We start from the raw sequence: 24,890 nt of genomic DNA, 5'->3' as shown, positions 1-24,890 counted from the left end.
ACACATTTAGCTCCCTAAGCTCCCGATGTCTTCCTAAACTTGAACGTGGCACGGGCAAAATTTCTGAAAAAATTACATTGTAAGACCTTCCCTTAATCTTAGAGCCTAGATCCCTGAACTCACTCTTTAAGGTCTTCCATCTACCATTTATTTTGGTATTAAAAATATTCAGCCTAGGAATTGTGGCTTCCTCAACTGCCAACTGCCCTTAGCACCTTGAGGTGGAGCCAGTGAACCTCTTCTTCCTTTAATTTTTCATCCAGTGTCCTTTTCCTGCAATCTGAGATTCTCCCAGTGTTATCCATGTCTCCTAATTGTCCCCCGAGAAAACACATCCCTTATGTGTTGTTTTTCATTAATCCATGGTAATTTGCACACATTTTTCCAGCAGTGTAATGTCTTCAAAATGCTTAATCTAGAATTTGTATCCCCTTTATACAGGAAAGCCATTCCCTGTTAATAGGACCTTAATTAAAGGCATTGTTTCCAGTGAGGCAGTAAGCATACCAAAACTTAAAAGATTTTATTGGTCCCGTCGCCAGCTTAGAGGTTGCTTAGCTGTTCCAGCAATACGACGGCTTCTAAAAAGAAAGAAGGCAGCTCTGAGGAAGTTGAGGTAAGGAGTAGAGAATATTTACAAGTCGGCTTGCTCAAATGAGATGTAATTTAGAAAACTGGAGTAATGTGGCAACAAAATGATGTGGTGATTTTTCCTCTTAGAGATTGTAAGATGAACCAAACTGTCCTGCAGAAATATAAGAAAGCATTAGAAAGCGCTGTTAAGATTTCTGCTCGGCACAACATTGCACCTCTGCCAGGACGCACTGTTATACTGTTTTATGTAAGTGATTCCATGCACAAACCTTGCCACGGGGCAAAGGATCTGAGTGTGATGCTTGAAGATGTTTCAGAAGAAGTTTCAGAAGAAGATTCATCACAACAATCTAGTGATCATTTTCAACGAAAAAACAGTTCTCCTACAGTAAGTTTATCATTATGTACTATGACATAATAAACTCTGTTTAACAGCCCTCTCCAGGACTTGATTCTATCACACAGACCTGCCTCTTGACCTTGCTTCAGTCTTTTTCACCACAGTCTTTCCTAAAATACAATTTATTCTACTGCTTTTTATATACTGTATGTCTTACCCAGGATCAAATTACCCTTACACATAGCAAGCAACATCAATCTGTGCATTTTAATGCAAAGTTTATTTTCTGCTGGATTGAAATAGTTTTAAAAAATATTTTAAAAATACATTTAAGTTTGTATGCATTTTATTGTACTTTAATAGATTGTCAGCTTTTGGGCCTTAGGAGCAGAGACAGGGTTAAACATGGTTAAATATTCAGGTAAATGTTTACCAGAGCTGAAATAATACTGCAAAACATTAGTTCCTTGTTTGAGGCAGTTGTTCTGTTATGAGCTCATGCTGAATATAGGGATAGGGAATGGCTATTGTAAACTCAACTGCCAGGTAAATATTTTACAATGTTAACACTGAACTTCCAAAATGGAAGCCCAGCTCCTTTACTTTTCTCTTACTACATTTCTCTCTCTCACAACTCAAGAACTTGAATTACTGGTCTTCTCTCCTATATAAACTGGTTAGCCCACAGTCTAATGGGCACTAATATAATATTGATTATATAACTATATTATATATATATAATATTGCATTTCCCACATTAGTATTAGAAGCACCTCTTATTTCAAATTTATGTCTGTTATCACAGCATAAGTGCTTTATCAAAAAAATAGTTTTATCAGAGGAACCCGCTTCACCCTACACTGCAATAAGTGATTTCAGAAATCATTGGCATCCAAATGCAGTGATTTGATTTGGCAGTGGCCGATATTATTATGTGGGCTGTTCTAAAGACTACATAAGAGAGAAATGTAATGAGAAGACTGCAAGCAATTTTGTGATATATTCTGTGTGCCGTACCTGTGTGATTAAGTTTACACTGTCCTGGGACACACAATTTTATGCACATTTTTATGTGAGTATATATTTTTACTCATACTTTCTGCAGGATCTATGCATATACCAATTACAATTGCTTTAGTATTTAAAAATTGAATGTATGGATAAATTATTAATAGCTTTAATAACGTTTGGTTTGTCTCTTTTTATTAGCTCTTCGAAGTGGGTCTTCTTCTTAGTGGCATGGTGAGAGACACTTCAGAGAGTGCTCAGCTTGTTCTGTTCAATGATCATTCCTACATTCTTGCTGAGTTCAACTCCAGCTCTCTGCTTCACAATGTGAGCCATCTTAAGAAGCAAGCTGAGGTGAGAGAAGGGCAAAAGATGGTTAACTTTTGTTTCATACAGAAAAATATGCTCATTTCCAGCTGTCTGTGTGAAATAACATAAATGATGGGGGTTTCAATTCTTACAAGAAGATGCAGGCATTTAGGCTATAGCCAGGCACAGGGCTGCTGTACCATTTTCAAAATACAGGAGTACCTTTTTGAAATTCAGGAAATGTTTTTCACCGCTCACATTCTGGGTCTGAATACCTGGTGTCCCCTGTGGCCTCTTGGTGTAGCATTATCAGGTGCTCCTACTGAAGCAAAGGAGGTTGGGGATGGCCAAAAAGCCCAACCCTGATGGTAAGTAGGCATGAGTCGCTGTAACTACAAAGCAGAACTATTGGGAGAAAACTAACTTAGAGCAATAAAATAAAAAATAAATCAAGTATGATGTATTTCATTCTTTTCCTTTGAAGGACTTGATGAGCCAAAGAAACCTTCCTTTTCAAAAAATAAATGTTGCAAAAGAATATCTATTGGAACTACTTGGAAATCAAACTAAGGTAGGGGGATCTGTGCCATCTAAAGCCTTTATCAAATGTTGTAATGACAGTAGGCCCCTTTTGCTTTGTTGTGGCTGCCATAATGTAGGTAAACATTTTGGGTTCTGGAAAAAAATATAGACTGGTCCTATATTTTTATTTTTTTTCCTATTGATAACATTGACATCAAGTGTACAATTTAACCGGCCAGGCAGGTAAAACACTGGCCAGGTGGCAACCCTATATACATTTCATCTTTCTGGAGCATACATCTTGCAAGCTGCCCTGAACAGTCACCTATTTGACATATACAGACTTGATTTCTTGTCTAGGTGGATACCCTGCTGCTTTTCAAAACAAGCCCACCAAACACAGAGTTCAAGTCCGTTCTCCAACATTACCGGAAGGAGGTGAATGCAGATTGTCTATGTGTGACTGTGGTGCCTAAAGACTTTCAAAGGTAGGACTGAAAATCAACTTCCTGTTGTTACTGCTTCAACACATTCCAGTTTTGTTTTGTTGCTCTCTCTCTATTGGCCTTTACAAGCTATTTGTAAACAATTTTTTTAATCATCTGTTCTGGCATCTACCCCCAGCCCTGAATAGATAGTCAAGACCAGTTGTTACCTGAGTTTTCTGTGGCACTTCCTACCCTTCCTGTTGTCTTTACTGTTTAAGTATGTGAGCAAGATCCATAACATTGAAAGTAAACAAAACAAAAACAAATTGAACCTCATTTTACAACTTTGCATTTTTGTTAAATTCCTACTTGTTTTGGTTTTAAAACTCAATAAAAACATTTTACATGAAAACAAATTGAAAGCAAAAGCAGCCAGTTGGACAAAAATTATTAACTGTTGGCACATACCATTTAAAATAGTGAAAATGTGAAATAAATAAAATGAAATCCATACTTATAGTGTTTATAGCAAATAGCTCTGTCATCAGAGGCCATATATCTTACTTGTCAGGCTCCCTTGAGTATCAGCAGCCATCCTTACATGAGTTTAAATGTCCTGTCAGCTGGCTTCAGCTACTTGTTTCAAAGTCAAAACAAATGGAGCAGAGAATGCAAGGGAACAGACTGAAACTGCTTTCAAACCAATTATATGTAAACATTTTAAGACATACAATTTTTTTAACTGGGCAAGATGTTATTGGGTTTACATACCCTTTAAAGTAATGCATTCCAATTGTATTGGTTATACATTCTATGTTAAAGGAAAACTATACCCCCAAAATGAACACTTAAGCAACAGATAGTTCATATCATATTAAGTGGCATATTAAAGAATCTTACCAAACTGGAATATATATTTAAGTAAATATTGCCCCTTTACATCTCTTGCCTTGAACCACCATTTCGTGATGGTGTCTGTGCTGCCTCAGAGATCACCTGACCAGAAATACTTCAACTCTAACTGTAACAGGAAGAAGTGTGGAAGCAAAAGACAGAACTCTGTCTGTTAATTGGCTCATGTGACCTAACATGTATGGTTTGTTGGTATGTTTGTGAGTACAGTGAATCCTACGATCCCAGGGGCGGCCCTTATTTTTTAAAATGGCAATTTTCTATTTATGATTACCCAATGGCAGATATTACTAGAAAAGTATATTATTATGAAAATGGTTTATTTACATGAAGCAGGGTTTTACACATGAGCTGTTGTATTCAATATCTTTTTATAGAGACCTACATTGTTTAGGGGGTATAGTTTTCCTTTAAGGGAATATAAAAGGGGTCATAGCTGTTATACTGAAGACATTTATAGCCCTTATTGTACTTGTGGAAGTTTGTTTGAATGTTAGAAAACTGGGTGTTTATTACATAAACTGTGTGACACTTTAAAGACCAAAAACATTGTAAACCCCTGGTTAACCAGATGTAATTTATTTAAATGATATCTTTTGATTAAAATGCAACCATTGCAAAATGATATGCCATATTTGCTTGTATTGTAATCTATGACTGGTGGCTGGTGATTAAATTAGTATCTGAACCAAGTAAGTTCGTTCTTGTATTTCTATAGCAGCTGTTTGTCACATGAAAATCTGACACCTGATTTATCTTGTAGAGAGGAGTCAGACCAGTGCTCTGATGATGGCCACTCTGAGTCTGCAGATCAGGAAATAAGGTAATCTAATAAACAGTTTACGCTGGACCAGTGAACGTCCATGCATGATATTGAAGAATGGCAGCATTTACACTGCCAAGCTTTTATAGAAAGGTACATGATAAGATCAATCCAAATGTGCATGCAAACTACCTTTTATACAATATTACTGACATCCTGTGTAAATAAAAAAATAAATCATCTGAAGTATTTTATTGAAAGTGTTACATAATCCATTTAAATGGAAACCTGGGGCCCATGGTTCAACACAGCAGGATTAACCCACTGAGTGGGAGACCGCTTCAGAGTTGTTCCCGTTGATATTATTCCAATCATGTAGGTGTCCCTGACACTTGACATGCGATCCATCCAATTTCGGTCAGGTTTGCTTTGTATGTACTGTAATTTTTCTATTAGGAGGCCAGTATTGTTTCTCAAGCCAGTATGCAATGTAGCGATGTATGGAATCCCTTCTTATTCCACTGTACTTCCTCGGGCAACTTGGCATTTTGTTAGTTTAATTTTATTTCTAGTTAGTGGCTATTTTACAGCCTGCCTACAAATGGAGGCCATGAAACAGCTTGTCTGCTCACCTCTGGTCTGTGGGGGAAAGAGATGAGCGTGTCTGCCCACCTGTATCTCCCCTACATGCCCTCTCCTAGTTTCCTACAGGGAGCAAAGTTTATGGTAGGGTAAAAACCAGATCCCATATCTCTGCTTGTAATACAGAATTGCGGCAATGTCTACTTATAATGTATTGCCTAGCACCTACCTCTGTAATGTATACATGTGATATCACACTTTTCTTTTCTGGAGAATTTTATTCTTAAAAATTTTAAGTTACAAAAAAAAAAAAAAAACGGATCCCATGGGTCTGTTGTATTGTAGTTACACCACTGATGAAAGGTTGCAGATAATACAACTCTTATATTCTTTTAATTGCTCAGTAACAGACGGTATGCTGCCACATACCAGTATGTTGGTATAGTTGCCGTTGCCACTGGTATGAAATTGCTGCTATTTTGTACCACACAAATTAACTGATTTCTTTTCTTTTCTTGCAGTGAGGAAAGTTCTGATCAGTGTAATGATGTCATACTTCATGGGTTCACTGAACAGGTGCTGAGGTATATCAAATGAAATATATTTTCAAGTGCTTGATTTACATGGCTTTAGTATCCATTAACTAACTATATGGAATTTTGAATATTTTTTTAGATTAATAATTTTTTCTTTTAGGTATGTGTCAGAGCGGGGCACTGCTCGACTCTTAGATCATGTCAGCAAAGTGAATGAAAGATTTCAAGTACCCGAAGATCCCGACACTGTGAAGAGAAGCCATGATATTGGTCATGAAATGGTTCCTTTTCCCATTAAACAGAGGTAAGAACTTCCAGAGTGGGACAGCTTGACATTCTTTTTAAATATACATTACTGAAAGAAGCCTTATTGGACATGGACCTTACTGCCTGTGCTTACAAACATGCATGTAACTCGTCTCATTTATGTTTCTTCCTGTGTCATCTTTGTGTTTAAGGTGGCGCAGTATTCGCATCTTTATATCTTCCACATTCCGTGACATGCACTCAGAGCGAAATTTGATTATCGGTCAGGTGATACCAGAACTGCGTTCCCGAGCTGCAGGCCATTACTTGTCAGTCGAGGAAGTAGATTTGAGGTGGGGAATAACTGAGGAGGAAACCAGAAAAGACAGGTAAGAGGACTAGTAACACACACAAAATAAAACCGGAAAGGCACAATGACATCGATTTAGTCCTTGACACATAAAGAAATTGCATGATTGCTCAATTTTCTTCTTTTTTTTTTTTTACTAGGCAGCTACACCTGTGTCTCTCTGAAGTATGCAAGAGCCAGATATTTATAGGCATTTTGGGGGAACGTTATGGGCATGTACCGAAAACATACTCTGTACCTCTGCTGCCTGAATATGAATGGGTATGATTCTGACTTCTCACCGTTCAATTCTATGTTTAGAAATGATTGGTTCAGTGATAGTATAGACAAATGAAATATTCATGAACACAACTCTCACAGGACTAAATGGCACATCGAAAAAGAAGGCAGTTTTTCTTTCTTTTCTATTTTTTTCTACATATGGTTATTGTTGGTTATGGCATATAAGCTTAAAGAGATACTGACACCTGAAATTAAACCTTTTTTTACATCTATTATAATATCGGCTTTGCAAGATACTTCTAACTTTGCCATAAAGTATTTGCATGATGCTTTAACATTACCTGTCTGATCCCCCATGTTCCTGTATGAGGGGGCTGCCATATTTGTGCAGCAGGAGTCCGTTAGCATTAGAAACTGTAACTAACAGGCTGAGATGGGACAGTCATGTTGGCAAAGTCAGAGTGTCAGAGAGTCAGGCTTAGGAACTTCAACTAACAATTATATACAAAAACAAACCTCTCAGCAACAAATGATCAACATGACCTATAGGTAACATTTAATGTACATTCATATGCTTAAATTCATTTTTTAGTGTCAGTATCACTTTAACTGCAAACAGTATAGCGATGGTGCCACTCAACTTTTTTTAAATACATCAAGTCTGTCAAACTACATTGATAAATAATGCACAACATCCATAATGGAAATTAAACAATATGTTGTTCACGTCACTTTGCTATACCTGAACCGTTGTACCACTGTCTCATAGCTGTGATTATTGTCATTACTGTATTTCTATGGAGGGGGTGATGCGGCCTGCTGGGTTGCCTGGGGCGTCCAGCCAGGATGGTGTACATTTTCAGAAAATATTATTATTGTGGTTTATTCATTTTTTAAGTACCAAGCATCCTGAGGACTTGTGTTGGGGGGGAAAGAAAGTAAGTATGTGCTCGGTGCAGCCAGCCAGCTGGGCAGCACTCTACTGAGCACCTTAAGATTAGACCAGCTCCCTGCCTCTCCTTAACCCCTTGTATAAGCTACCTCCTCCATACAGGGGCTAATGGTGTGCTGGAACCAATTGGTTGTAATACAGATTGCCAGCCTTACCTTTAATGCCAAAGCTCATTGGTCTGGCTCTTCCATTTAATTTTTTTCACTTTCTCATCTTTTAGTGTGTATATATCATGCACATTCTGTTGCCCTATTGTAGCATTTCTGCTCAATTGATTCATATAGTTGTTTGCTGTGAATTTTTCCTAGTAGTCAGGATACTTAATTTGTATTGGGGTCTTTCTCAGTAGAATGTTCTGTTTACTGTGTTTACATTTTCTTTATGCACAGCTTTCAGGTAATTTCATTACTTTGGACAAAGGGCTAAATTTAAGAATTTTGAAAGAGTTATGTTTGATATCTGCTGAGGTGTGGCCCCATGCTAATGTCTGGTTGGTCAGTGACGTCATATGTGTCAGTATCATCAGTTAGATCAGCTCACTTTTGGTTGCTTTTTTGTTAAAATTCATTCACTTCAGAACATACCTGCAATCTATTTAGAATACACGTTTGGAGTTTTCAGATATCCAAACATAATAACAGCAGTGAAAATATGTATTGAACATATCAATGTTTTTCTCTTAAATACTTTTCTAATGGAGCTATTGACATTAAATTTACACCATGTCATAACAACCCAAGTTATCCACACATACAAAGAAATCAAAACAAATAAGTCCATAAATTAAGTTATGCGTATTAGTGGAATGACACAGGGAATACGTATTGAACACATGCAGAAAAGGAGGAGCAAAAAGGCATGGAAAGCCAAGAAACCTGCTGAAATCTGTCAGTATATAGAAAGCAATCCTGTCCCTATCAGTGCAAACTAATATGAGCTGGTTTAGTCCTAATTGATCACCTATAAAAAGGTATCTCATTACCAAGGTATCACCAAAGAAGCATCTCATGATGGGTTAAGGCAAAGAGCTCTCTCAAGACCTTCACAACCTTATTGTTGCAAAGCATACTGATGACATTGGTTATAGACATGTTCCAGTGAGCACCATTGGGGCAATAACCCGGAAGTGGAAAGAACATAATCTCATGCTAAACTGGCCACGACCAGGTGCTCCTTGCAAGATTTCCGACAGAGGAGTCAAAGGAATAATCAGAAGAGTTGGCCAAAAGCCAAGGATCACTTGAGGAGAACTAAAGAAATTATCAGGTACAAGAAACAATAAGTAATTCACTCAACCAACATGGCCTCTATGCACGCTCACCGCGCAATACTCCGCTGCTGAAGTCAAAGCACGTTGAAGCTTGTTTAAAGTTTTTTGCAGAAAACATTTGGACAAGCCAATGAAATTCTGGGAGAATATAGTCTGGTCAGATGACACCAAAATTTAGCTCTTTGGACGTCATTGCACTCGCCATGTTTTGAGGAGAAATGGCACTGCACATTACCCCAAAAATATAATACCATTGTTTGGAGGTGGGACCATCATGGTTTTGGGCTGTTTTTCAGCATATGGTACTGGCAGACTTCATATAATTGAAGGAAGAATGAATGGAGAATAGTACCCAGATATTCTTGAATCGACTGCCATCAACCAGGAAGCTGAAGATGAAACAAGTGTGGGCATTTCAGCAAGACAATGATCCCAAACACACAACCAAGGAAACTTTCAGTTGGTTTCAGAGAAAGAAAATAAAGCTGCTAGAGTGTCCCAGTCAATCCTCCAACTTGAATCCAACTGAAAATCTATGGAAAGAACTGAGAGTCAGATCAAAGTTCATAGAAGAAGCCCCTTCAAGATTTGAAGACAGTTTGTGCGGAAGAATGGGCCAAAATCACACCAGAGCAATGCAGGACGTTTTGAAGCTATTACCAACAAAGGCTTTTCTACTAAGAATGAAATAAATCAGTAAGTGTGTTCAACAATTATTCCCTGTGTCATTCCACTTTATTACACGTAACTTAATTTATGAACTTATTTTTTCTGTTTCTTTGGAATTACTTGATTACTTGAGTTGTTACCCACATCTGGTGTAATTTCATGTCAATAGCCCCATTAGAAATATATTTACTGAGAAAACCGTTGATTTGTTCAATACTTATTTTCCCTGCTGTATCTGGCATATTTCTCTAGTTAGTCCATCCTGAAGTTATATATCAAGTATACTACCTTTTGTAATAATGGAAAAGGAGCTGGTAAAACCTACATTTTTTAGTCACATTTGACACTTTCATGACACTTACCTTGTATACCTTTATTTTGGCAGATTCAAAGGTACCCCCCTGGAAGGTCCATCACTGAACTGGAAGCCATGCAATTCTTGCAGAACTCAGATACTGAAAATCCAGGTCACCACAAGGCGTTTTTCTACCTTAGGGAGCCAGATGTCCTCCAGTATGAATAATCCCTACTTTTCATTTACTGTATTTGTAATTTGTTTGAAGGAATTATAATAATGTGCGGGTCAGAAAAAAAATCAGCTGCATCAACTCCTGCAACAATGTAGACCTCATCTGCACAGTCACCCACAGCTTGTGTGGTGCCAATTTCAAAAGCCACCCAACAAAGATAGATGAGAGATGCAGTCAGAAGAAAAACAGAGACCTGATGGCTCTGGAAGTGCAATTGTAGTCCCTGACATTTTCCCACAGATATGTTATATGTTAGATATGTGTAAAACCACTTTCATTACTTGCAACAATATGTTATCCTTACACGTCCGCATAATTACACTTGGCACCACTCACACCTTCCTGCTTTCTGTTTAGAAACAAGTGCTGCTGTGCCTTTTTTTTTTTTTTTTTAAGGTTTACATAACCTTTAAGGTAAAAAAGGCAGAAGGTACATATCACTGTGTAGTTGCCCAGTGTGACCCTCACAGAACCAGAACCCAATCAAAATGCATAGATTTCCACCTGTTATCGCTAATGAAAACAAATCATCCATTAAATTATCAAGTAGTCCAGGTGCCTGCCCTCGATTCCTTTGTCTTGTGTTTCTGTGCTTATGCTGGGGCTAGACTTATGATATTTACCATACTTCCATTCTACCATAGTTCCATTCCTAGGAAGTGGTTGCCAGACTTTGCTGCTGAATCAGCTGAAGCTGAAATGAAAATGTCATCCCTAAAAAGCCTACTGAAAGAGTGCCCCTCAGCTGCCAGTTACCGGTATGTAAAGAACTATGTAAAGACACACAGCAATGACTGAAACGTAAGCACATTTCCTTAGTTACAGCCTTTCTTTCAGATACTCTTCCCAATGGGGTGGTGAGCTGCATGGGAACCCTCACTTGACAGGGCTTAAGGATTTTGGGATTCGAGTGCTAGAAGACATCTGGCAAGTGATAGAGCACAATTATATAAAAGTATGTACCAATTATTTTTATTTTTTCATAATTTTTGTGTCTAAAAAATATTTCATATTTTGTAAACACATTTTATTTCTTTCTTTGACATTGTGGCAGGAAGGGGCACTGACATCTAATGAAGATGAAGAGGAGCTTGCTCAGGAGGGCTTCCAGGAGCGGCAAGCACGCCTCTCTTGTGCCAGGAACAAGCTGGTATTGAGCATGTGTTCTCAGATACAGGAGAAGACAAGTGCCTCCCCTAGTAATGGTCGCCTTTTCCTTGTTTGTGGAGAGCGAAGCCAGGGAAAAACCATATTTATGGTAAATTTATTCTTGCTTAAATCTTAGCTGTCCTGTCAAGAAATGTTGTTATTAATTTATATCATGTTATATCAAGTGGGACAGGTAAACATGTTTGAGCTCAGTTCTGTTGTTGTCGCTTAATGCATATGATGCAACTAGTAATGATACTTATGCGGATATTGCTTTCAATATTTTTGATCAGTTAAGAGTAGTGGGGAGTTCAGTTTGCCTTAATCTGCCTGCTGTGGGGGTATAACTGTATTGTTTCCTTTGTTGACAGGCTGACCTTGTGAAACAACTGAGAAGTTCTACTTCTACTTCTGTTATTTATCATTTTACGGGTGCCACTCCTGGGGCACTCGAAGTAGAGAACATGCTCACACGCATTTGTAAGCAACTGAGCCAGAGTCTAAACAGGGAATGCTGCAACTTCACATCCTACAGGTCAGTTCAGTCTGAAATAATACCCAGTTTTTGACTCAAATGTATTGTATTGGGGACTGTTTAGATTTAAATAGTTTTCTTGTGCACACAAATAAAAATGGTGTCTTTCCAATACAGGTATGGGATCCATATCCATAGAGCTCCGAATTATGGAAAGGCCATCTCCCATAGACTCTATTTTATCTAAATAACCCAAATTTTTTAACAATGATTTCCTTTGTCTTTGTAAAAATTAAACAGGACTTTGCACTTGATATAATTGACTAAAATATAATTAATCCTCATTGGAAGCAAAACCAGCTTATTGGGTTTATTTAATGGTTACATGATTTTCTAGTAGACTTAAGATATGAAGATCCAAATTACAGAAAGATCCATTGTCCAGAAAACCCCAGATCCTGAGCATTCTAAGTAACAGGTCCTGTACCTGAACTGAATTTTTTAGGAAAACTGGTTTTCATTTACAGTTCTTCCTGCTGTTTCTTTTGTCACCTACCATGAAGTGATGTAAACCGGAAGCACTGCTTTAAAAAAACAAAAAAAAAACGGAATGTTTGTAAATAAGCCTCAGTCTAGACAAGAAATGACCTGCAGTGATAGCCATCAAGCTGCTTGATTCTAATGTCTAATCCCAATAACTGTATAATATTATTTACTGTAAACAAGTATTTCCCCGCTGAATATAGTTACATAGTTAAATCGGGTTGAAAAAAGACATCAAGTTCAACCCCTTCAAATGAAAACCCAGCATCCATACACACACCCCTCCCTATCTTCACATAAATTCTATATACCCATATCTATACTAACTAGAGTTTAGTATCACAATAACCTTTGATATTATGTCTGTCCAAGAAATCATCCAAGCCATTCTTAAAGGCATTAACTGAATCAGCCATCACAACATCACCCGGCATTGCATTCCACAACCTCACTGTCCTGACTGTGAAGAACTACCTACATTGCTTCAAATGAAAGTTCTTTTCTTCTAGTCTAAAGAGGTGGCCTCTGGTACGGTGATCCACTTTATGGGTAAAAAGGTCCCCTGCTATTTGTCTATAATGTCCTCTAATGTACTTGTAAAGTGTAATCATGTCCCTTCTCAAGCTCCTTTTTTCCAGAGAAAACAATATACTGTAACTCAGAAATGTAGGACTGTCAGCAGAAAAGATCTAGTGGGTCGATCTAGTTTGCCCACTCAGTCCCAGTGGTACTTTTAACAGGTGCTTATGTACTAATGTGCACAACATTGCCAGGGGTGCTTGCGTCTATACCATCAGCAGATGCCAGCAGTCTTCTGCACTGAATTTAAAAATAGCTTGAGGGGGACAAGGGAGTCCTCTTTTACTTTATAATATATAGCATGAAGCATATCATATATACGTTGTGTACTTTTTGCAGGGCCCTACTTTCTGAGTTCCATTACCTTCTCCGCTTAACCTCCCACTCCTTGAAAAAGAATAACACGTTAACTCTGCTGATTGATGGGTCGGACTTGTTGTGTGGACGTGCAGGGGAGACCACCTCTGAATGGATACCTGAGCATCTTCCTTCAGTAAATTTCTGCATTTCTGTATTTTTGTGCAGCTTTAAGGTTTACCGTTCTTATTCATGTACTGTATAGAAAATGAAAGCATGGGGTCAAATGCAAAAAGTTGCCACAATTTGGAATGTCAATAAGCCCAGTAATATTACTTTAGTCTGCACTTTCACAATTTCTGGGACATTTATAAGAAGTTATTAAAATTTCTAGGGATGCACCAAAATCAGTTTGGGATTTGGCATAGTGTTTGGCTAAACCATATCCAAACACACCAAAATTGCGTTAATTTAGACCATGGGACAACGGAAGGTGCCACATTTCTTTCACATACTTGGGAGAGGAAATGATGCATAATCTCTGTAAAGTGCTTAAGAATATGTCTATACTGTATTTACTAGCGATGCACCGAATTCGTCCGAATACCAAACCAAATCTGAATCCTAATTTGCATATGCAAATTAGGGGTGGGAAGGGGAAAACATTTCTTTCCTTGTTTTGTAACAAAAAGTCATGCGATTTCCCTCCCCGCCCCTGATTTGCATATGCAAATTAGGATTCGGATTCAGTTCGACTGGGCAGAAGAATTTGGTTTGGATTTTTTTGGGGGAAGTTCTTTACCATATAGGCATTGAGGGCTGCCACCTTAAAGCTGCTGCCCCAGGCACAGGCCCACAAGTGCCTATATAGTAAATACACTTCTGCATCATATAAATGAAGGATAATAATTAAGTACAAGACCCTTCTTGCAAAGTTTATATAAATTAGCATGTCGTTTTGTATTTGGCCAGATTTTTTGTATAGGATTTAGTATTTGACTAAATGCTTGAGTTCTAGAATAAGCTGGATCCTAATATTCTTGAAATATGTTTTATGCTTGTGTCTGTATTCAGGATATGCCATTATTAGAATTGTCTTTCTTTTTTTTTGTTAGAGAGTAAACCTGGTTCTTAGTGTGACTGAGGGCTCCTCCCTCGGCTACTCTTTGGCAAGACGGAAGGACATAGTATCAATTTCAATTTCATCACTCCAACCATCAGAACGTGCTGAAGTGGTGAGACGTTGGCTGGCTGTGTATGGGAAAAAACTCGAAGAATCTGCCTTCAATAATCAGGTACTATACTATACTCTTGGTGTTTTCAGTACTCCCGTACACGAGGGGTGCCTACCTTTTTCCCTCTAGCTTTTGCTGTACAAGAACTTCCACCAACCCACTATAGTCAGTTTTTCTAAAGTTATATTTAACTTCTCAGATGCGTTTGTTACTAATCAAGAAGGGAACGAAGCATCCCCTATATCTGACAATGGCGTGTGAGGAGCTACGTGCCACCGCTGTCTTTGAAAGGGTTAGTGACTGCAAATATACACTAGTGTATTTAGGCAGGCTTTTGAAAGCATGCCCAGAAAATATTGGCTTTTCATTTTCCATCCAATAAAGCAATATCCATTATTGCAGCTTTCAGATGATATCGAGAAGCTGCCTGCTACTCTCCCAGTGCTCATTCAAAGAAGACTAGAGAGCCTGGAGCAAGAGCATGGGGTGACCACAGTGTCCATTGCATTAGCTGTGATCTGCCTGTCACGTAAAGGTAAAATATAATTGTTTTAGTCTATTTCGTATTTATGAAACTCTTCTGGGATGCTCAGCATCTTTGTGGTGCAACGTAATAGTGACTCTCAAAATGTTTACAGGCCTGCCAGAGAGAGACCTTCTCAGGATTCTGAGCTCACTGCAAGCACTGAACTGTGTGTTTACTGCAAAATGGGATGCAATGCTGGCAGCTTTTGCTGGAGCCCACAACCTTCCAATGGCCACATTTGCCCTGCTTCTCAGCAGAATGAGAAGGTGAGGCGTCCGATATGTTGCCTAGTCTATATGAACAGAAACTAATGTGTTATTCTGAACATGAAATAATGGGGGATCCAATTTATTGAAATTTGGGTATTCTCTTGTCAGTTTATTTCACCTTTTTTTTATTTATTTTTTAGTCTTTATTTTTACATTTAACAATAACACAAATAATATTGTTGGTAGGAAAATAAAAAGGGGGGGGGAATGGAGTGGTTGGTTGGTGGGGGTAGCGGGAATGGTGGCCCATTGGCCAATCCGGTATTTTATGCTATACCATGAGTTAGTCCATCTCTGTGGAGGTTTCTTGACACGTAGTCCATGCGTCCCAAATTTTAGCAAATTTTTCTGGACATCTTCTACTCATGTAGGTCAGTCTATACATGGGAAGTGCCTCATTGATTAATTTTTTCCATAATGTTACCGTAGGAGGATCTCGGAGTTTCAATAACAGTTTTGCAACTGTTTGCAATAACTTTCCTTGCATAAAAAAATAGTAACCAAAACATTTGTCATTTAGATTGTTGTGGAATTAATTGGTCTATATGACCCAGCAAAAAAATTTCTAGCGATTTGCCCGGAGAAAAGTCCAAGTAGGTTTGCAAATACATAGCCACATTCTTCCAATAGGTATTGATCACCATATAGGACCAAAAGACACATTTATAACACAGATTATCTGGTGTCAACCCCATATTATGCAAACGCACTGGTGTGTAGTAAAATCTATGTATCATTTTATGCTGTATAACCCCACTACTAATTACTGTAGGACAAATGTTTCTGTTATGTCATCTAAGTCCAAAATAGGGATGTCTTGGATCCATTTACTATAGCACTTTGCGTATGGGTTACCTCTTTGAGAGTTTAGAAGGTTGTATACTTTGGACAATCTTTTCCTCTTTTCAGGTGCCTTAAGCAGAGTCTCCAAGGCTGGTGTTTTTTACACTTTTACTTTTTTCTTATTGATGCTGATTGTTACTAACTCTGTTCTCAGTCATGTTCTGAATTTCCAGGCTGTGGGGCAATTATACATTATACAGATATTTGAAGGCCACAATGTTCTAGGTCTCTGGAGAGCTTGGCCACAGTGGGAGTCATAGAAATCTCTTGGAGGGCTAAATCCTCAACTACAACTGCAATCTTTCCAAGTATGCTATTCTTGGAGTTGTAGTTAAACAGTAGGTGGAGGGGCTGTAGGAAGCATTACTCTTGTCTGTAGTTATTCTGATTGTATGAAATATGTTGACTTCATAAGTACAAAGATTCATGTAGCTTTTTGTTATTTTCTAATATTGTCTTATTCTTTTACAGTGTTCTTGGACTCTGGTTACCAGCATTGACATCTGACCATAGACTTCACCTTCCTAGCTGTCTCCTCAGAGATGCAGTGGAAAAGCGTTATTTGATGAAAAGTGAAGTTACTAAAGCAGCTCACCTTCTCATGGCTGGTATGTAATATTATTAGCCCTCACCTCCACTGATAATTTGTTTGGTATTACTGACAGCTTTTTTTCTTTTTTGTCAGCATATTTTTGGACAGTCTGTTCCCCTGAAGAGCCAGAATCTGCACCTGTGATTACTGCTGAGTACCTGAGTGAACTGTCTCACCACCTGGTACGCTTCCCTATTTTCCTAATTTCATTTGCAGTATGGGAAATTGTAAAACAATCAGAAAATGGTTTGTGGTAAAGGGGAATCTTGTATTCATTTAGGTGAACGAATTGGTATTAAGTGTCCCTGTGACTGTTTGTCATTCTTCTTCCAATTATGTAAATAAATATAATAAATATACATTTATAGCCAGGCCAGACTGGCAATCTGTGAATTCTGGCAAATGCCGGAGGGGCAGCTGTAATGTGCCATACAGTCACTATTTATTGGCCCTATGGGGGCTATTTGGGCCTCTGCATACCTTTAATGCCAAAGCCTATTTTGAATTCCAGTCCAGAGCTGTTTAAAGCTTCTCTTGGACTGCATAATTAAATTAATATGCACTATTACAATTAGCTTTCTTTACTACTAGTTTACTATCCTTGGGGCAACAGAGCAAGTGTTAACACCATCAGCCATTGCCTTAACATTTCCTATGAAAAGTCACTCTAGTTTATAAAGGGAGGTTTTCCAGTCATTTCTTGTTTATAATCTATGAGAACCACCTGCAACATTGTAAATAGTATAGTATAACACATTTCTTTTTTTAAAGCTATGCAGTGGGCAGTTGCACACACTTGGCCGTCTTCTTACAAACCTTCCATTTTTGCGGACTCATGCCGCTCTGGGACTTCTGCCACACCTTTGCCAGGTTTATAGCAAGTATGGTGAGTATCTGTCTTGGCTACCAAAATGTTATCACATCTATCGCGAAACCAACAAAAATAGGATTCATTTGTAATGCCCTTAGGGAACTGTAGATTACTCTTCCACCTATTAAGCTACACAGGCAAATCACCCCACCATTTCGATAGGAGGCTAGTAATAAAAAGAGAGAAGTATTTGCTACTTGGACCCTCCTCAAGTCATTCAAATCACATGATTTCAGTGCAGAAAGTAAACTGTTAAATCTGAAATGATCATTGATGTTTTACCAAATGATAACTATTAGTGAAATATACTGGTAATAAATGAGCTTCTTAGAGTATTTGTTCACCCGGTATATGTTTTTTTGTATATTGTCTCATTGTATATACATGAGACAATATGTTGGCCTTTTCAGACTTCTTACCCGGATTTTCCTTTATGGCATCATTAGTGATGGTTTCCTCAACATGCAGCAAATGAAAAACTAATTTCTATTAAATCTGTTTGGAGTAATGCTGCTCCAGTCGATATGTGAATGATTCAAATCCCCACGTTAACACTTTGTAACAACTCTGTTGGATAGTTTGTCTAATATTCATTCAACTTGCTTCTACAGATTCTTCCTTGGTACTTGGTTTTAAATCATGCTTATCATAATGATGCATTTCCCTTTTTTGTTTACTTGTTCCCTTCAAAATAACATTCAGTGTGTACTGCCCAGAGTTCTTTAAAAATGCTTCAGCCATACCAATGATATAATACTCATCCAGTGTACGTTTTCCCACTGAGTGCCATGCTGCCGTCTTCATTCACTTCCCAGTGATCCCTTGCCACTGACACAGACTGTGCCCATTAACGGTATCATACTAAAGGTATGGGGTCCATTATATGGAAAACAATTATCCAAAAAGCAAATTACAGGACTCCATTTTAAACAAATAATTCAAACTTTTCAACAAGGTTTGCCTTTCCTTGATGATAAAACTGTGCCTTGTGCTTAATACCAACTAAGATAAAAGGAATCGTTGTTAGAGGCAAAACAGTCCTACTGGGTTTAACTAATGTTGAAATAATGGTTTAGTAGACCATTGTAATAATTGTTGTAATAATGGTTTAGTAGACCATGGAGATCCAAATTACAGAAAGATCCCTTATCTGGAAAGCCCCAGATCCCAAGCATTCTGGAAATCAAGCCCCACACCTCTATTGGGAATTGGTGCATGCCCCGTATAATAAAAATAATAGAAATATTTAACGTACTGTACATTGGCATGGACCAAGACAGTTGAAAGGGAAAACTGGGAAGTACCTGACGTTGGAAGCACAGTGTCCAATGAAAAATCCCCCCCCCCCCGGACGTTGTATTTCTTACATTCAAACATTGTTACAATGAATTAAAGGGTGATATTGCTAAGGAAATCATTGTTCAGCTATATTTGTGCTGTTACCACCACTGCCTTTGGGTCCTTATATTACTGAGCATACCCTAGTATTAATCTACTGTTTGATGCCCCACTATTCATAGTGTGAATTTTTAAGGACTTTTTCCCCTGCTGTCCAGACATTTCTGGCAGAAAATGACCATTTGGTGCCCAAAACATTAGTTGTGCGGACCGCTGTAATGTGCCCTTGATCAATGTGGCTCTATGGAAATTAAAATCAATACTGTTCTGTTGTGGAGGTTGGAGGGGCCTTGGCCAAAGCAATGAAAATAGGAGCTTTAATCTATATGTTTAAATGCAATGCCTTCATGTCTTCCTGTTTATGAAAGATGAAATAGGCTGCACATACTTTTACATACATATTTTTAATGCATTAGGACTTTTTAAAAAGAAAATAGAAATGTTCTCTTTAAATGGCCGAGAAAGGCGTAATTCTTTTTTTTTTGGGGGGGGGGGTTTCTTTGGGGGGTGGATGAATTTGAATGATCTGACTATGATATAAGCTATAACTTACTTACAGTATTTAATAATGTTATTCTTTGTCCACAGACATTTTGGAAGCACAAAACGACCCTGTCTCAAAAGTTAATAAAACCCATGATCAGCATGTGTCAAAACCACCACTAGAAGTGTTTCGAGAGTTCATTCAGCACTCTGTCCCAGTTCTCTCTCAAAGTCCTTCACTGTTCTACCAGCAGGCCTTAAATGAACCTGACTGCTCTCCAGTATGCATCCAGGCTCGTGCCATTATGGACAATAGAAAGGAACGCACATCCCATCTAACAATGATGTGGAACAACAAACCATCTTACATGAGTATATGTCACAGGTCAGTAAATGGTTTCCCTCTCAAAATGTCTTGTCATGGATCTCCTAAAAATAAGTGATTTCATATATCTGAGAGATGCTTTGTGCCCCACTAACTGAAAACAGAACTTAGTGACTAATGGGTTTTTGGAATATTAGTAGTATTTAAGATACTTGCTATTTCAAGCTACTGACCTAAATAGTACTACAATTTGCTTTGGGCAGGGAACAAGAAAATTAGATTTGAATGAAATCACTCCTAGAGTGAAACATCAATTCCCTTTCCTGATTTTAAGTTTTCCCTCATTTTACATAATTTTTAGCAGTCCCACCTATGTAATATGCATTGTACATTATTGTACTGAATTTATATTTTCTGGAGGTTCAACTGTTCTCTACTTCATGCAATATTCTTGTACATTATTGAATCAAATGTTAATATTTTTTATCAATTGATAAGCCATTCTTTCTCTCATAATATTTGTATGCTGTATTTAGCAGACCAATAATACTAAGTTCACATGGCACTGTAGACTTTAAGGGATACTGTCATGGGAAAACATGTTTTTGTTTAATTCATCAGTTAAAAGTGGTGTTCCAGCAGACTTCTGCACTGAAATCCATTTTTCAAAAGAGCAAGCTTTTTTTATACTTAATTTTGAAATCTGACTTATTGTCTGTTTCCCAGCTGCCCCCAGTATGTGACTTATGCTCTGATAAACTAAAGGCACTCTTTATTGCTGTACAGCAAATTTGAATGATATCAACCCCCTTCCCCCCCAGCAGCCTAACAACAGAACAATGGGAACAGGTAGCAGCTCCCAACACTAGATAACAGCTGCCTGGTAGATCTAAGAACAGCACTCAGTAGTAAAATCCAGGTCCCACTTTAACACATTCAGTTACATTGATTAGGAGAAACAACAGCCTGTCAGAAAGCAGTTCCATAGTGCAGCAGTAGCTCTTTCTGAAAGCACATGACCAGGCAAAAGACCTAAGATGGCTGCCTACACACCAATATTACAACTAAAAAATATATGCTTGTTGGGTCAGGAATAAAATTTTGTATTGTAGAGTGAATTATTTGCAGTGTAAACAGTGTCATTTAGAAATAAAAACCACACAATAAAAATCATGACAGAATCACTTTAACCAAGCCCAAACTAATTTCTGCTCCCCCCACAGCAAATCATTACAGATCCCGTCTCAACTGGGTTGTGTCAGTCTGTGTCCATCAGGCAGAATGGCAGCTGTTGGTGCGAGCAATGGTTCCCTGCATCTTATTAACACAGATAGTGGGGAGGTGAGTAGATCATGATGATCAGCTCTTCAGTGTCTCAGCGTATATTTTTGTGTCAAATTCAGCATCATCATACAGTTGAGTTCTAATCAGTTTTTCTTTTTCCATTATGATGCAGGAAGCGAGATTACTGCACAGTGGCTGTGATGGAATCTCTGCCTGCAGATTTATCTCAGATGATTTGTTGTGTGTTGCTTCCTATGATGGTGTATTGGAGATCTGGAAAATCTCTGATGGCTGCCGGTACTAAAATCTCACATCACTTTTTCTTTTTTTTTAATCCATATTTCCTTAAATTAATTAGACTCAAAACAGTTAAAAAAGACGAGTAAGTCATTCAGTCCTTGTTTTGGTTTAAATCACAGAAAGGAACAGGAACATCAAAAAACTAAATTGTTTTCAAGTAATAAAAACAGTAACCTCAAAAAATTGAATTGTAATAAAAATAAAATGCAGAGTTGTCCTGCACTGGTAAACTTGCTGTGTTTGCTTCAGAAATACTACTATTGTTACTTTATATAAATAAGCTGCTGTGTAGCAATTGGGGGCAGCCATTCAAAGGAGAAAAGGCTCAGGTTACACAGCATATAGAAGATAAGCTCTGTAGAACATGGTATCTGTTATCCACTATTTAACCTGTGCCATATACCATAGCCTTTTTTCAATTTCCGCCATTGCTACACAAGCAGCTTATTTATATAAACTATAGTGTAGTGTTTCTGAAGCAAACAGATCAGCTTTATCAGTTCAGGGCAACAGTACATGATATTTTCATTACTTTAAAAAACTCATTTTTTGGTGTTACTGTTTTTTCAAGTGACTTCTTGCTTCTTGGGTGATGCCAGGTGTAACTAATGTTAGATGGATTATATTTGCAGATGGCTCACCTTACAAAGTATAGAGGGCAGATCTTCGCTCTCCTAGTTTTGATCTTGCTCAAATTGTACAGATATAGGATACCTTAACCAGAAACCTGTTATCCAGTAGGCTTTGAATTACCATCTGCCATAGAGTATTGTCATTTTTAAAACTGATTTCCATTTTCTCTGTAATAATAAAACAGAAACTTGTACTTGATGGTAACTAAACTGCATGAAACCATTTTGGTGGCCATAACATCCCATTGGGTTTATTAGATGTTTCAATGTTTTTTTTAGCAGACTTAATCTATTACAATTGAAATTCCAGAAAGATCTATTATCTGAAAACACTCAGGTCTCAGTCATTCTGGATAATAGCACCCATACCTGTACTTTTTCCTGAACTGGGCCTATATATGAGGAAAGGGACATGGATATCAGAAGAGCAAGATTACATTTGAGGATATTCACAAGCTTGCTACTCATATCTGTTCTGAGCTAAAAACATGAATCCTCCATGGGGAAAAACCTAAGAGAACTTATAGGCTTTCTCTTTTTCAAAGCTAACCATGCTAGATTTCTTGTCCCCAGAAGGGCTTACAGAGTAATATTTTACATTTTATATACATCATACAATAAACTCTCTCCAAAACAATAAATTAGTATATATTACACAAGGGGGCACAATTATCAACACTGGGCAAATTTGCACCTGGGCAGTAACTCTTCGCAACCAATCAGCAATTTCCCTTTTCCAGCAGGCTTCAAGTAGGACAATAAAAGCAAACATAATGGTATTGACTATAAATCTGAAGTTGAACTCCCCCTTTTTTTCCCAGCATGCACCGAGCTGAAGCTCACCAAAGACAAATTACGGGTTGCTGTGTGAGTCCTGATCAAAGACAATTTGTTACCTGTTCTTTGGACTACCAACTAAAGGTAACTCATTCTTCCATAAATTACCTTGCAATACATTAAACCGTGTTTTGATAACTGTATCAATAAGTTAACTCTCCTTTATCTCTCAAATCTAGCTTTGGGAAAGCAGCCGTGGTTCACTTCTGGGATCCATTTCCTTTCCTTATCCACTGGATTGTACAACCTTTCACCCCAGTGGTCATGCAGTAGCAGTGGGATCCTGGGATGGGAAGATAACTGTACTCAGGCTGGAGAACTGGGAGAAAACTGCTGTAAGATTATAACATAAGCAGGAACTTTGTTCTGAACCCATTAGTCCACTGTTCACTATTACTGTTTCCCAATTTTCCCACCATATTCATAACATGTGCATAGTAGGCATTATAAATGTAATCTGTTTTTGTCTAATATGGTATGGGGTGCATTGAAAGGATTTTATGCAGAAGGAAAAAGGTGGGCTCTGAATCAAGAATAGATAACATAAGTGTAAGGTTCTAGGTAACATGCCAGTGTTATACAGTACACAGCCATCTCCGAGCCATGTTAAATCAGTCCCTGCTGCCTTCTCTGACTTCTCTCTTGCTGTTTAGGTTCTCTGTGGAAGTTCTTCTGTGAAAGCAGTTTCTTTCTCCCAGGATGGCAAATTGCTTGTCTCAGGGAGTCTTGATGGCTTAGTGTCCCTTTGGTCATGGGAGACACAAGTGCAACTTTCTCACTTCAGAGCACACTCCGGGTCTACTCTGACATGTTGCTTTCTACAGTATGGAGAATGCCTTCTTACAGGGGGAGAGGATGGCAAGGTAAGACCAGTCAGATGCAGAGATGGGAAGGGAACAAATGCATTGTAAAGCTTTTGAAGAAGAGCAGATACTGAATTATCTTAATTATTATCACCTTTTTATAGGTTCAGGTGTGGTCAGGAGGTCTTGGAAGGTTACTCGGAAGAGTAGATGGAGAAATAGAAAACTCATCTGCAATATCCCTTGCTGTCTCACCTAGCAAGCAGTTACTGGTTGTTGGATACCATTCAGGCGCTGTGTCAGTCTATAACGTGGATTCAGGTGAGTGCCAGCTGCCATCTTATCTGATGTTAGTGTAGGATTCTCTATTGTGTGTGGTTACAATGAGTATCATCTAAATAAACTTCCAAGTGTTTTTCAAAGTAAACATATGCTTTTTTGCATCAGTATGCTCAGATTGTATAGTCATATCTCAGTATGAACATTTGACTAACCATCAAGACTGATCATTGCTCTACAAAAACTATTTTAGATTTTATGAAACTTAATGCATATAGTATTGCAGAGTCTGCTCACATTTATGGGTGGTGCTCTATCTGGGCATCTTGCTGCAATCCTTGGTATCCGTAATCCATATACTGATAGAAAATCAGATGGCACACACACAAGCATTCATGCTAAAGGGTTGAAGTTTTATTGAGATCCCCACAACGTTTCGGAGGCACAGCCTCCTTTCTCAAGTGCTCTCCTTTCTCAAGAGCACTTGAGAAAAGAGGCTGTTCCTCCGAAACATTGTGGGGATCTCAATAAAGCTTCAACCATTTAGCACGAATGCTTCTGTGTGTACCATCTGATTTTATATGAGTTTATGAAACTTACCCTAAATGGGGAGCCTAGAATATAACTTCAAAATGTTATTTTTTCATATCACTGACTGCATATCACTCTCTATATCAGGTGACCTGGTCGCCCAGACTTGCATTGAAGATGTGACTATACTGTGCCTTGCCTGGCTGTCAGAAGAGGTATTGGTGACCGGGACCTCCGATAGCTTGGTGCGTGTCTGGAAAATCTCAGCAGGTCAATTTACCTGCCAGCTGATGCTTAATGGACACCAACGTTTCGTGCAGGCTCTTGCTGTCTCTTCTAAACTTCTGGCTTCAGCTTCTGGTGAGAACACCTGAGAATTATGGACC

General features: G+C 38.2%; 1 protein-coding gene across 3 annotated transcripts in view; it reads left to right on the top strand.

Annotated features, from left to right (window-relative positions):
* Positions 1-24,890, top strand: part of tep1.L (telomerase associated protein 1 L homeolog) — a 57,337-nt gene that overhangs the window by 22,303 nt on the left and 10,144 nt on the right. For all 3 annotated transcript variants that reach the window (XM_041565585.1, XM_018260123.2, XM_041565586.1), the window contains exons 12-42: positions 442-616; positions 721-982; positions 2,144-2,296; positions 2,736-2,822; positions 3,134-3,261; positions 4,877-4,936; positions 5,980-6,042; positions 6,155-6,298; positions 6,453-6,629; positions 6,751-6,871; positions 10,109-10,236; positions 10,898-11,011; positions 11,091-11,208; positions 11,308-11,511; positions 11,774-11,937; positions 13,339-13,492; positions 14,412-14,591; positions 14,731-14,823; positions 14,934-15,066; positions 15,170-15,323; positions 16,641-16,777; positions 16,855-16,943; positions 17,533-17,647; positions 19,619-19,898; positions 21,062-21,179; positions 21,295-21,419; positions 22,876-22,975; positions 23,071-23,226; positions 23,545-23,754; positions 23,859-24,015; positions 24,652-24,864. In XM_041565585.1, coding sequence (XP_041421519.1) covers positions 442-616; positions 721-982; positions 2,144-2,296; positions 2,736-2,822; positions 3,134-3,261; positions 4,877-4,936; positions 5,980-6,042; positions 6,155-6,298; positions 6,453-6,629; positions 6,751-6,871; positions 10,109-10,236; positions 10,898-11,011; positions 11,091-11,208; positions 11,308-11,511; positions 11,774-11,937; positions 13,339-13,492; positions 14,412-14,591; positions 14,731-14,823; positions 14,934-15,066; positions 15,170-15,323; positions 16,641-16,777; positions 16,855-16,943; positions 17,533-17,647; positions 19,619-19,898; positions 21,062-21,179; positions 21,295-21,419; positions 22,876-22,975; positions 23,071-23,226; positions 23,545-23,754; positions 23,859-24,015; positions 24,652-24,864 — 4,512 coding nt within the window. The remainder of the gene's footprint in view (positions 1-441; positions 617-720; positions 983-2,143; positions 2,297-2,735; positions 2,823-3,133; positions 3,262-4,876; positions 4,937-5,979; positions 6,043-6,154; positions 6,299-6,452; positions 6,630-6,750; positions 6,872-10,108; positions 10,237-10,897; positions 11,012-11,090; positions 11,209-11,307; positions 11,512-11,773; positions 11,938-13,338; positions 13,493-14,411; positions 14,592-14,730; positions 14,824-14,933; positions 15,067-15,169; positions 15,324-16,640; positions 16,778-16,854; positions 16,944-17,532; positions 17,648-19,618; positions 19,899-21,061; positions 21,180-21,294; positions 21,420-22,875; positions 22,976-23,070; positions 23,227-23,544; positions 23,755-23,858; positions 24,016-24,651; positions 24,865-24,890) is intronic.

Source organism: Xenopus laevis, chromosome 1L (assembly GCF_017654675.1).
Source record: "Xenopus laevis strain J_2021 chromosome 1L, Xenopus_laevis_v10.1, whole genome shotgun sequence".
Classification (NCBI taxonomy): Eukaryota; Metazoa; Chordata; class Amphibia; order Anura; family Pipidae; genus Xenopus; species Xenopus laevis.
The sequence above is the reverse complement of the archived record's forward strand: the minus strand, read 5'-3'. Positions and strand labels throughout refer to the sequence as shown.